The sequence below is a fragment of the Aphelocoma coerulescens genome, chromosome 7 (genome assembly GCF_041296385.1).
Source record: "Aphelocoma coerulescens isolate FSJ_1873_10779 chromosome 7, UR_Acoe_1.0, whole genome shotgun sequence".
NCBI classification, from domain to species: Eukaryota; Metazoa; Chordata; class Aves; order Passeriformes; family Corvidae; genus Aphelocoma; species Aphelocoma coerulescens.
Window position 1 is genome coordinate 775,235 of NC_091021.1, and position 12,659 is coordinate 787,893.

Here is a 12,659-nt window from a genome sequence, read left to right on the forward strand (position 1 = left end):
CCTGTGTGTGGGACATGGCCCGTGCTGGAGGTGGAACCAGCTCTGGGGGTGCTGTGCCGCGGCTTCGTTCCGCTTCCCCACCGAGGCCGCTGCTTTTATCCCGGCACTGCAGTCACATACTGCAGTAGCTCCGTGCTATTTATAGCTCTGATCTCACCGTCTCACAGTGTTTCGGGGAGTTTTGGCAATTTGGGAAAGGGGAGCCCCGCTGGAAAAGGATCCCTGGGTCGGCCGGGTGGCGGAGGGGATCCCAGCATTCCAGCCACTGCCGGGAGGGATGGGTTTAATTCACAGTAATCCAGTGATGCTCGACTGACACACATCTTCCTGCCAGAATAAACCACCTCAAGTGCTCCCTTGGCTGTGCTCGGAGTCAGCAGTAGCTGCTCGCCTCCCTTTCCAGGCTGATTCTGAGCAAAACTGGGGTGATGGGTTATAGGAACGGTGTTCCGAGGATTCGGAGCCAGCCTCACGCTCCCCACATGCCCAAGTCATTCCTGCAGGCAGCAGCTTGGTGTTTAAATGTCTTTAAACTATTGCTGGACACCAAGGACAGCCCTGAGGAATAAAGTCAGGGAATAAACACACGATTTTCTTGCTTTTCCCCGGGGATGGAAGAGCTGGGAATAATGCTGAGAGGGGGAGGTCTGTGCACACGCTTCCCCAGCGTCCCACTGGGTGGTTCAGTGGGATGGGCATGATCCGACGGCAGCAGCCAAGAGTTTGGGATACTGAGCACATCCTCTGGCTTTGTGTTTGCCCAAAGGCTGACGTGCTGCTCCTGGCAGAGCCTGGCCCGAGGGCACGGCTGGCACAGCGGTAATTAAGCAGCAAACTCATTAGCTGGGAATAAAGCCCCGGCCCGGAAAGGATGGGAAAGGTGGGGAAATTGAGTCCACGGGCTCTGGAAAGCCCTGGCTGGGGAAGGTCAGCCACAGCCAGCCCCAGGAACATCTCATTCCTGGTGGGCAGCAATCTGGGAGGGCACCAGGCACTGGAGAGTCACCGGAGGAGCTGGAATGCTCTTTCCTTGGGATTTTGGGAATCTCCCAGGCTCGCTCTGTCATGGGCAGGTGGGATGTGTCCTGGAGAGGGAGCTGCTTTCTTCCTCCAGCCTTGCCCTGACTCTCATCCCCAGGGTTTTGCAGCAGATTTGGGGAGGTTGATGGGATTTTTTCCCTTCTCCAAAGGGAATTGCCGGAGGAAGAAGAGCTGGGAAGGAGCTGTTTGTGTTCAGCAGGACTCGCTCTGTGCCGGAGGGAGGGAGAGCTCAGGGAAAGCATTTCCTGCACTTTCCCTTTGAAGGTGATGTTGGGTTTCAAATGTGAGAGGCAGTTTTCTGTGCTGCTTAAATTTAAATTATATTAAAAAAAAAAGATAGAAGAACAAGTTAAAAAAAAAAAAGGAAAGGAAAGAGTAATTTTGGCAACAGCATTTGGTTAAAAAAACCTCCAGTTTGATGTCTAGTGGAAAGTGTCCCTGCCCATGGCAGGGGGCTGGAATGTGATGGTCTCTAAGGTCCCTTCCAACAAAACCCCTCTGTGGTTCTGTGATTCTGTGAATATTTTTTGAATTAACCTTAAGTGAAGGTTATGCTGAAACAAGGTTTGAATTTAAACACTCATTTGGTGCCTCTCATACTGAATTTTTGGTTTAACATTTTAGTGTGTTCCAGGACTCAATCCTGTATTTCCATCCTTTAAAGACCAGCATGAAAAGGCTGTATCAGAGAAGGGGAAGGAAATTCAATTATAGATGTTAGTTTTATTGAAAAGTGTATTCACAGGTTTAGTGTCACCTTCCCCTAATCCCTTCCAAAACACTCAGGGTTTACGGAGAAGTTTATTTCCATTTTGGAGTGTGGAAGAATCTCAAGGTACAACTTCCCTGATAATGTCTTATCTACAGCCTTTGTGTGAAACGTTTTTGATTTTTCCAGTGGAGCCAGGCTGGGACAGCTGGGAATGTTCACCAGGAGAGGAGAAGGCTCCAGGGAGAGCTCAGAGCCTCTTGCAGGGCCTGAAGGGGCTCCAGGAGAGCTGCAGAGGGACTGGGGACAAGGGCTGGAGGGACAGGACACAGGGAATGGCTTCCCAGTGCCAGAGGGCAGGGATGGATGGGATATTGGGCAGGAATTGTTCCCTGGGAGGGTGGGGAGGGGCTGGGATGGATTTCCCAGAGCAGCTGTGGCTGCCCCTGGATCCCTGGCAGTGCCCAAGGCCAGGCTGGACATTGGGGCTTGGAGCAGCCTGGGACAGTGGAACCCCCATGGCAGGGGTGGCACTGGAGGGGCTTTAAGATCCCTTCCAGCCCAGACCATTCTGATTCCATGATAAATACTTTTTGTAGGACGTGCACTTTGCTTGCAGGTCGGGGATTGTCACTTCATTTCCCCATTTTGGGTTATTCCCCTCAGTGTGTCACAGACAAGCTGGGAGGTGTCGAATTTCCAGTCTCCATCAGCAGCGAGGGGGACTGAAGTGCTTTAGGTCTTAATTAACGTGCAGCATGCAAGCAGGCTTTGATGTACAGCCATGTTTTATTTATTTGGGAAGGGAAACACCAGCAGAGTGGTTCCAACTCAGTATAAAAAATCATCGTAACATGACCGTGGAATCAAAATCAGGCTAACTTGACCACGGGGAAGAAATAATTCCCTATATGGCAAGGGTGGCAGGGGGGAAAAAAAATTAAAAAATTAACATTTCTCTGTTCCTGCAGGGAAGAAAAAAAGCAGGGAGAGACCGTGAGATAGTTTATTATTCATAATCAGGATCTTGTCTCCTAATTCCTGGCTTTGGCATTTCTCGTCCCGGCCCTGAATGTCGTCTTTGTGCCCTGGCTCACGTCACGGCTGCGATTGTGCTCGTGTGTTCTCAGGGCAGAGCCTGGAGCAGCGATTCCGAGTGTCCCGGCAAGCGCTGCCCGCAGCACAGGCTGTGTTTGTTGTGGGGCACGGAGGGCTGGCTGCTCCCGGCGGGCCAGAGAGGGGCTTTTTTGGAGCCTGGAACAGTCGGGAGTCAGGGATGACGCAGCTCTGCCGGAGCCCTGAATGGGAATTGTGATCCCCGTCCCTGCGGCTGTGGGGGGATGAGTCCCTTTGGATGGGAAATGGGAGGTTGGTCAAGTTCTCTCAGGAGCGTTTTCCGGCGGGGAACAGCAACTTCAGGCTCTTCTTAGGGAGTAAAGCAGGAGGAATGGATCTCAGGGCACGCTCACGAGTGGCAGGGTGTACCTTCTGCTGGAAACTGGACTGATTTTTGCATGCTTGGGAGGGTTGGGGGTGTTCACTTGGAGAAGAGGAGGATTCGGAGACACCTTAGAGCCTCTTCCAGGGCCTGAAGGGGCTCCAGGAGAGCTGGAGAGGGACTGGGGACAAGGCATGGAGGGACAGGACAAGGGGAACACATGAGATCCCAGAATGGTTTGGGTTGGAAGGGACCTTAAAGCCCATCCCATTCCACCCCTGCCATGGCAGGGACACTTTCCACTGTCCCAGGCTGCTCCATGCCCCAGTGTCCAGCCTGGCCTTGGACACTGCCAGGGATCCAGGGGCAGCCCCAGCTGCTCTGGGCACCCTGTGCCAGGGCCTGCCCACCCTCCCAGGGAACAATTCCTTCCCAATATTCCATCCATCTCTGCCCTCTGTCAGAGGGAAGCCATTCCCTGTGTCCTGTCCCTCCATGCTTTGTCCCCAGTCCCTCTGCAGCTCTCCTGGAGCCCCTTTAGGCTCTGGAAGGGGCTCTGAGCTCTCCCCAGAGCCCTCAAACACACTGTTTAGGTGAGTTAGAGCAGTTATCTGTAGGTGAGAGTGTGCTGCTCTCCCCAGAATCCCTGGCCATGGCTCGGGAATCCATGGCAAGGAGTCCTTGCTCTGGTCCTGCGGGGGAGAGGGGGGAGCAGAGAAAAGGCCACAGGAAGGAAAACAGTAGGGAAGTGGAGGGAAGAGCTTGTGGGTTGAAAAATAGCAACACTTCCAGTAATGTGACCTTTTGCTGAAAATGTTTCCATCAAAAAAAGAAAGTCTCCTCCTCCTCCTCCCTGGCCGAGCCGGGTGCAGGGAGGGGTGAACACGCTCCTGGACCTCTGCTCCACGAGAGTGTTTGGGAAAAACCCTACGAAAACTCTTTCCCCTGGGATGGGTAAGATTAATGTCCTGATGGAGGATATGGAGAAAAAAACTTTATTTTCCAGTTGTGCTGAAGCCCAGTGTTTCTGAGGGATTAGCCTCTTTACCCTGTAACTGGTGTTCATTCAGAGCTCTCAGCAGAGTTATTGAGGGATTGCCCCGGAGAGAGAGAGAGACAGCAAATGTTGCGAATACAGAATGCCTGTGAAAGGCAGAACTGTCATGCAGGTGAAATTTAGAAGATTTTTAGTCATTCATGGGGTAGGAGTAATTTCTTTTTTTGGGAGATACAAGCTGAGTTCAGTTGTTGCAAAGGGAGAATGGCTTGCCACTGCCGGAGAGCAGGGTTACATTGGATATTGGGATTGGGAAGGAATTCCTGGCTGGGAGGGTGGGGAGGCCCTGGCACAGCGTGCCCAGAGCAGCTGTGGCTGCCCCTGGATCCCTGGCAGCGTCCAAGGCCAGGCTGGACACTGGGGCTTGGAGCAGCCTGGGATAGTGGAAGGTGTCCCTGCCCATGGCAGGGGTGGTGCTGGATGGGCTTTGAGGTCCTTCCCAAGCTAAACCAGTTTGGGATTTATCACGTAACACATTGTGGTTTTCTGCATAAATCTCTTGAAGTGAGAGCCTCATGTTCCTGACCAGGGGAGTCCATCAGCTCATCCATCGCGAGTCTAGATGAATCCTTTCTGTGAAGTCTTGGAATAATCTTTATCCTCCTTATTTCCAGTGGTGCTGGATGGGTGGAACGGAGGTGTGTGTGTGTTTTGAAGGCACAGATGGGTCACACGCGATGCTCTTTGCTTGTAGCAAACACATGGGTTTGTGGGAGGTGGTGCCTCGTTGATCCCTGAATTCCTGTAGTCCTTGGCTACCAGTAAAGGAGCGGTGTGAGTTTCATGGTGCTGCCCTTGGTTCAGTCCGTGGTTCCTCAGGGCTGGGTGAGGACCCCACTCAGCCGTGCCCTTGTTTCCCCCGTAGCTGACGTGAGCACAGCGCTGTCCTTGGTTCAGCCCATGGTTCCTCAAGGTTCCTTTGCTGGATGAGGACCCCACTGAGCCCTGCCCTTGTGTTCTCCCCGCAGTTGACGTGAGCACAGCGCTGCCCTTGCAAGTGGCGCCGAGCTCGGTGCCCATGGACCTGCGGCTGGACCACCAGTTCTCCATGCCGGTGACGGAGCCCACGCTGCGCGAGCAGCAGCTGCAGCAGGAGCTGCTGGCCCTCAAGCAGAAGCAGCAGATCCAGAGGCAGATCCTGATCGCCGAGTTCCAGCGGCAGCACGAGCAGCTTTCCCGGCAGCACGAGGCGCAGCTGCACGAGCACATCAAGGTAAGGGCGGCTGGGGACCAGGGCACTGTGGAATTGTTGAGGTTGGAAAAGTGCTCCAAGATCGTGGAGCCCAGCCACCACCCCAGCACCACCACCACCACACTGCATCCCACACCTTCGGAGCAATTCCAGGCATGGTGACTCCACCACTGCCCTGAGGAACCTGTTCCAATGCCTGGCCACCGTTTCAGAGAAGATGTTTTCCCTGATCTCCAACCTAAACTTTCCCCAGCACAGCTCAACGCCATTTCCTCTTGTCCTGTCCCTTGCTCTCCACCCTCCTGTCAGGGAGTTGCGCAGAGCCACAAGGTCCCCCCTGAGCCTTCTTTTCTCCAGGCTGAGCCCCTTTCGCTGCTCAGCTGCTCCTGGTGCTCCGTACCCTTCCCCATCTCCACTCCCTTCCCTGGACACAAAAAAAAATGCCCCAAACTGGGAAGTTCCAGCAGAATTGAGCCCTGGAGGGAGTTGCCTGTTACTGTGGTCACACATTTGGGAGTGGAGTGGCACAGGAACTCCTCGCTGCACATTTGCCATCAGCACGAGGTGCACAGCGAGCCTGTGGGCCGTGGTGGGAGTGCGGGACCAGGGAATGCAGAGGCAGCGCCTGCGGGTGGGTCTGCACACACAGAGTCAGGCACCAGGCAGGTGCTGTGCCCTGCGTGGGACAGGGAGGGAGCACCAGGCAGGGTCAGCGGGCAGTCCAGTTTGGAAGATGGCTGTGGCAGAGTGAAAACAGGAGACATTATATAAATATTTCCCAGTGCTGGACTATTGCTATGGCAACGTAAGCTTTCCGAATTGCTAATAGGCTCCTTTTTTCAAAGGGGGATTAGTGCTGCACATGGTAAATAGCCTTAATGTAATATTGAAAAGCAACCTCGATTCAACCTTATATAACTTTCATTTTAATACAAAAAGCATGTCAGAGTGGGGAAGATGGGATTAAAAGTTAATGGGGTGTTATTTACAGACTTCTCAGTACAGAGAGGAGCTGGGGTTTGTAAGAGGTGTCCCTGTTTGAGGCTGGATTAGCAGCAAACTCCCCTGTCCCTGGGTGAGTCCTCTGTGCTGTTGCCAGGGCAGAGGTGAGGAGGTGCCTGGGTGTAGCTGTATTTATACATGGATGCATAATGTGGGCATCTCTGGGGGCGTGTGTGGAATGTTGGTGTATCCCCACGTTCGTCCACGGCTGGTGCAAGCACTTGGCGGGGGGGGGAAAGGATGGGGAACTCCTGTGGCAAATATTTGCATTCTTCCCTTCTAATTGCCCGTGCCTGTAGTTATTTGTCTATGAAAAATGAGGCCAGCCCATTCCCATTTAATGGCCAGGCTCAAAGCTGATAGGAACATATTTACTCTCACTTATGGTAAAGCTCTGACTGCCTCTGCTCAAAATCTGTGTTAGGTGGAAGCTGAGCTCTAATTTTGAGAGGCCACGGTGTATCCAGCCCATTAGGTAATGAAGCTGTTCATCTCGTGTGTAAGCCTGGCTAAATGAGAGCCTTAAAATAGGGATGATATAATCCTGTGCAGAAGGGTGGCCTGCAAGGTGATCTCTGAGAGTAGGAAGTGTGTCAGTGGGACCCGAGTTGCTTTAAAAATCAAACAGCCCCTTGTTGAAATAAGCACTGTGATGCCTCACAGAGGAAACAACCCCACACCCTGCCCCAGCGTGTGGCTGTGGTGTGCTTTCTCTGGGGAAATGTCCTGCCTGTCTCTGTGTGCAGAAGCCAGCCCACATTTAGGTGACTCTTACAACTGGCAGCTGTGTTAAGTCCAGTGGCTGTGATTGCAGGGAAGCGATTATTGTGCCCAGAGAAATAAAATATATAACTTTAAATTTGGGCTTGGAGCTGCCCAGCTCCTTTATGGCTCATGAAGAAAGCAGGGTGGGGATGTTAAAGCAAATAAAACCCATTTATCTTCTGCAGGAGAAGCACTTGAGCTGTGAAACCTGGTATAGGAATAGTCCTGAGTGAAGATGCAGAGCTCTTTTTGGAGAAATTTAGTCGTTTTTTTGGGTTTTTTTAATCCCATGTCCACACAGGCATGAACACCCCCATGGCAGGGGTTGGGAATGGGATGAGCTTTCGGGTCCCTCCCAATCCAAACCATTCTGTGATTCTATGGTACTGTTAAACCTGCAATTGCTTTGGAAACTGCTTCTGTGAAGGAGGAAGAATTTCTGCATTTTACTCTGTTCTGTGTATCTGCTGCTGTCTAGAATCGATTAATTTGGCTCTTTCCATTCCAGCCTGGCATCCACCATTTTACTCAACAAGTGCAAAGCTTTCATGGAATCCCCAAATGCTTTGGGTTGGAAGGGACCCTGAGGATCATCTAATTCCCACCCCTGCCATGGGCAGGGACACCTCCCACTGTCCCAGGCTGCTCCAAGCCCCAGTGTCCAGCCTGGCCTTGGGCACTGCCAGGGATCCAGCGGCAGCCCCAGCTGCTCTGGGCACCCTGTGCCAGGGCCTGCCCACCCTCCCAGGGAACAATTCCTGCCGAATATCCCATCCAGCCCTGCCCTCTGTCAGAGGGAAGCCATTCCCTGTGTCCTCTCCCTCCATCCCCAGTCCCTCTGCAGCTCTCCTGGAGCCCCTTTAGGCCCTGGAAGAGGCTCTGAGCTCTCCCTGGAGCCTTCCCTTCTCCAGGTGAGCACCCCCAGCTCTCCCAGGTGGTGAAGCTTTCAAACAGCTCCTTTGTTTCCAGTGCTGATTTCTGTGCTGGTACAGGGGAAATCGTGGTTTGGGGTCATTTTATTTCCTTTTATTGCCGTGGTGTTGGTGGGAACAGAGGAACTGGTCTGACTTGACAGGAAGTGAGAAGGGGGGGAACATCCCTCCATCCCACCCCCCAAACAAAGCAGGAGTGTGAAGAACACTTAAGTGAGTGAAGTTTGGCCTGGAAAATGCTGGCATGACTTGCCTGTTTTTCTATCCCAGTAGATAACTTTTTCCTATTGAGAGCTGAAGTTTTGGCTTTTTCCAGAGCTTGGAATCGCTTCCATCAGCTCAGTTTTAATCATCTGACCTAGTGCAGGAGGAGAAGACGATGACTGCCTGAGCATGTGATCCTTTCTCTGGTGTGTCCCAGTGCTTGCTGTTAGAGACGCTGTGTTTTGGCCTTCACATGAAAGTGCCAAATTCCCCAAAGTGGTGCAATTTGGAGAGAGCCAGGAAATGAGTGAAAAAATATTTGTGGAAGGGCTCTATAATGGACACAGAGTTCGGCACAGGGGCTAAGTGGGAGGGTAAGGAGAAAACAGGGGCATGGAGAGAGAGATGGGAGAAGGGGGAATGGCTTTAAACTGAAAGAGAGGTAAGTTTAGATTGGATATTTGGAAGAAGTTAATGAGGAGGGATGGGGCTTGGAGCAGACTGGTCTAGGGGGAGGTGTCCCTGCCACAGCAGGGGGTTGGAGTGGGATGAGCTTTAAGGTCCCTTCCAACCCAAACCATTCTGTGGCGATTCTGTGAAAAGCCTGACGTGTTTAGGGAAAGTAAGAGGAGCCTTTTGAAGGCTTCACACCATACAGAGCAGGGCAGGCTGCTTCTTCCACAGCTCCAGAGCAGCTCTGCAGATTGCCCAGGCCTGACTCCGGAGAGCGCCGGGGGCTGGAGGCACCAGCAGTGGCTGCTCTCTCCTGTAGCCACTCACCTTCAGCCAGATGGATTTTCCATTCCTCTCTGCCTCGCCAGATGTGGGACAGACAATATTTATGGCCTTCAAATCTGCCTTCCTAAACAAAACCAAGGATGGAACAAGGAGCCTGGCTCTCGGGTGAGATGGTGGAAAGCCTCTCCGCAGGTCCCGCTGTGAGCTCTGCCTGACCTTTGGTTGTGGAGGAACCGGCAGGGAATTTTTTCCTTTGTGAGTCACTCATTCCCAGCCAAGATCAGCTGGAAGTTACCAAAAGCTTTTCCGTTCGCCCTTCTGGTCAAGGGCTGGAGCAGGGCGATGGAAGAGGGGCAGGATGGGCGCTTTGGCAGGGCCAGAGGCACCTCGGGCGCTGTGAGCTCAGCGGGAAGGGAAGGACGTTGTGGGGAATGTGGTTCATCTCCTCTGTCCGAGCTTGGAGCAGGGCTCTTCCCAGCTCTGGCTGTTTTATAGCCACAGCCGGAAACTTCTGGGGGATGCTGACGCACGTCGGCGGGAGGGATAACAGTGCAGGGAAGCAGCTGAGCCTCCCAGCTCCTTGTGGGCCTGAAATCCTCACCCGCGGCTGTGCAACCCCATTCCCAGTTTCCCCACCATTGGAGAAAGGACTGTGTGCAGAGGGAGTGCTGGGCTGTGCAGCCAGCCTGGACGGGATGGGCAGGGAAGCAGCAGCAGGGAAAGGAGCTTTGAGAGGACGTTTGCTGTGCAGTGATCCTGAAATTGTTCTCTTTCCCTTGACAGAATGAATTCCTGCATTGAGTGAGGGGTGGTAACACCTCCGAGGGATCAGCCTCTTGTTCAGAGACACGGGGTGAAACTCTTGAGCCATTCCTTTGGTTACAGAGAGAGAAAATCTTGCAGGGAATCTTCCAGGCGGATTTTGCTGTGCTGTAAAGAAATGTAATTCTTTCCCAAAGATGTCTAGACTTGATAGTTGTCATGCTGATGCTGAGGGGAGAAACTGCTCCTTGCTTTCATGTGGAGCCGCCTGCCTGTGGAATGGCAGGTTTGCCTGCAGGATACCCCTGGAGCTGCTCAAGGCCAGGCTGGACGGGGTTGTGGTGGAAGGTGTCCCTGCCTGTGGCAGGGTGTGGAACTGGATCATCTCTAAGGTCCCTCCCAACCCAACCCAACGCATTCCATGATTCCGTGGTAGCTCACTGGGCCCAAATAACATCGTCCTGTAGTGGGGCTGCTCTCAGCGTAGCCCCGACGGTGCCCAGAGCTTCTCTTTGGTGGCCTCTCCAGGTTGATTCCCGCTCAGCAGGGAAGGCTGGGCATGTTCCAGTTCTGCTGCTGGGACCGGTGTCACCTGCTGATCCCCTGTGGCACCGGCGGGACGGTGCCAGCAGTACCGTGGCTCCTGCAAAGCACCCGCTTCCCTCGGACTCCAGAAGGGCAGGCTCCCGTCTCACCCCCCGATATCCCAGCTCCCCATCCCGGGCCTGTCTGCTCCGTGCTCTCTTCCTGCAGCAGCCAGTGTGGAGGGGCTCCCTCTGCTCATTTTTGCGCGGCTCTTCCGCAGCGCGCCCGTTGCTCGCGGCCTGCGTCCTTTTCAAGAGCAACTTTAAAAGCCTGGAGATACCAGGTGTCTGCCTCTGTCTGGATTCTGGGATGATAGGATTATTCATCTTAGGAAGCTGCAGCTGGGTACAGTCGGTGGTAAAAGACCAGACTGAACATTTTGTGCCTCGTTACCACTCGAGCGCCTTGGAACTCGCGCTATTTCCAGACGGCTTCCTGTTCTTTCTCAGTGACCTTGCCTTGCTTTTCTGGCACACCGAGCCGGCTCCAAAACTTACACCTTAGATCCTGCAAAACTTAACTTCTGATGGAAGCAGCCCTGGGGAAGACCTTTGGAAGATCAGAGCGTTTGCTGCCTTTGAAGGGGGTGGGTGGTGACTTCTCCTCAGCCTCAAAGTCAGGATCTTTTCCGAGAGCGGTGAGGACAAAGCTGCACAGGGAGGGCTGGGTTCTGTCAACAAATCCATGGAGCAGCTTGGACACCTTTTACCCCATCTCTCCGCTGAAGGAGTCCTGCTTCAGGCTGGGATAATTCAGGCATCCTGCTGCCATCCAAGCACTGTTGGTGGTGTCAGGAGTGAAGCTGGAGTGCTCATCCAGGGGAGTTTGTCTGCTCTGGTCCTTACAGAGCCACTGGAAATTGGTGAAAGAAACGTCTCCTGGTGGTTTCTTCTGAGATGGGCCACGGTTGCTTGGCTGGAAGGAGCACAATGAGAACTTCAGCCCTGTCTGGAGTAAAATACGTGTGGGGCACCATGATTGTTTCTTTGCCAGCTTGGAATTCCGAAGTAAACGGCAGCAGAAGGGATATTCTGGCAGTTCCCACACCTGAATGTTCGACTCCAGTTTTATCTTACTTTTGAACTTACAAAACATTTGGAAGTAGTCAAAGACAACACAAAGAATCAGGGCAGGGATGAGGAAATATGCCACTGGATCCTGCTGTTACGCCAGGAATACTGACCTGTTAATGTAGACCACTGCTGATCCAGAAACGTGGAGTTCCTGTAATACCCAAAATACTCCCAAAACAATTCACAGAGGATGTAACTGCTCCTCCAAGGACCCAGGTCTCATCTCTTATTTAGCATTAAACATCTGGGGTTCCTCCTTTACGTGGTTTTTTTATGTGGTCCTTTGGTTTGCAGGGCTTTGGTCTAAGTCAAATTTTCTGATTTACTTATTGCCATCCATGCTGGGATGGGCATTCCCTGCTCCTGATTGTCTCCCCTTCAACAATAACCACGTAAAGCCCAGCAGAGGCAAACTCAAAGGAGTTTTCCTCACTTTTAAAGGGGAAAGTTGGAGAAGGAGCTGAATGTGCTGGAGACTACAAACGGAGCTTGCTGCTTTCTGAAAAGGCTGTGGGATATTCTGCTTCCAGAGAGAGGGAAAAGTTAGGCTGGAGTGGGAATCAGGGAGCAAGAGGCTCATACAAAAGCATTCCCAGTGCTGAACCTTTGCAGGTATTCAGGACCCAGAGGGCTTCCGGCCTTTTAGGAGAGGTAATGGCACGGGAAGGAGTCTGGGATACAAGATTCCATATCCACATATGAGCTGCCAAAGTAAAAGCACGGGATCTTATCACCGTCATTCCTGGTCCTGGAGACGGTTTAGCCTCATAAACCTGAACAGCAGACGTTCTCAGTAGGTGTCTGACCGAGATCAGCCTCTTGCCCAGGGAGCTGTCGGCTGGGAGGGATTGTTTCCCTGTGGAAAATTCCCTGCCCATGGGAATTTCTGGCACGGGATCGCTGGCTGTCAGCTGCCCGATGGCGGGAAGGGGGCACGCGGGATGCGTGTCCCAGAAAAGAGATGAGAGGTGCTCGCTCTCCCAGATCTTTGTGTCTCGGCTGCTGCTGGAAGCCACAATGATCCCCCCTCCCCGTGTCCCAGCACAGCTGATTTGTTCTGCCCGGCCTCTGGTGCTCCAGGAGATATCCCAAACACGCCGCCACGGAGCCAAGAGAGCGGATCCTGAAACCGGAGCCACAGCGCGAGGCTTCAGTAAACAG

The 12,659-nt window shown here is 53.0% G+C and overlaps 1 protein-coding gene across 20 annotated transcripts in view; it reads left to right on the forward strand.

Moving 5' to 3' along the window:
- Positions 1 to 12,659, forward strand: part of HDAC4 (histone deacetylase 4) — a 178,854-nt gene that overhangs the window by 91,391 nt on the left and 74,804 nt on the right. For all 20 annotated transcript variants that reach the window (XM_069021646.1, XM_069021645.1, XM_069021648.1 and 17 more), the window contains one exon: positions 5,214 to 5,458. In XM_069021646.1, the coding sequence (XP_068877747.1) occupies positions 5,214 to 5,458 (245 nt within the window). The remainder of the gene's footprint in view (positions 1 to 5,213; positions 5,459 to 12,659) is intronic.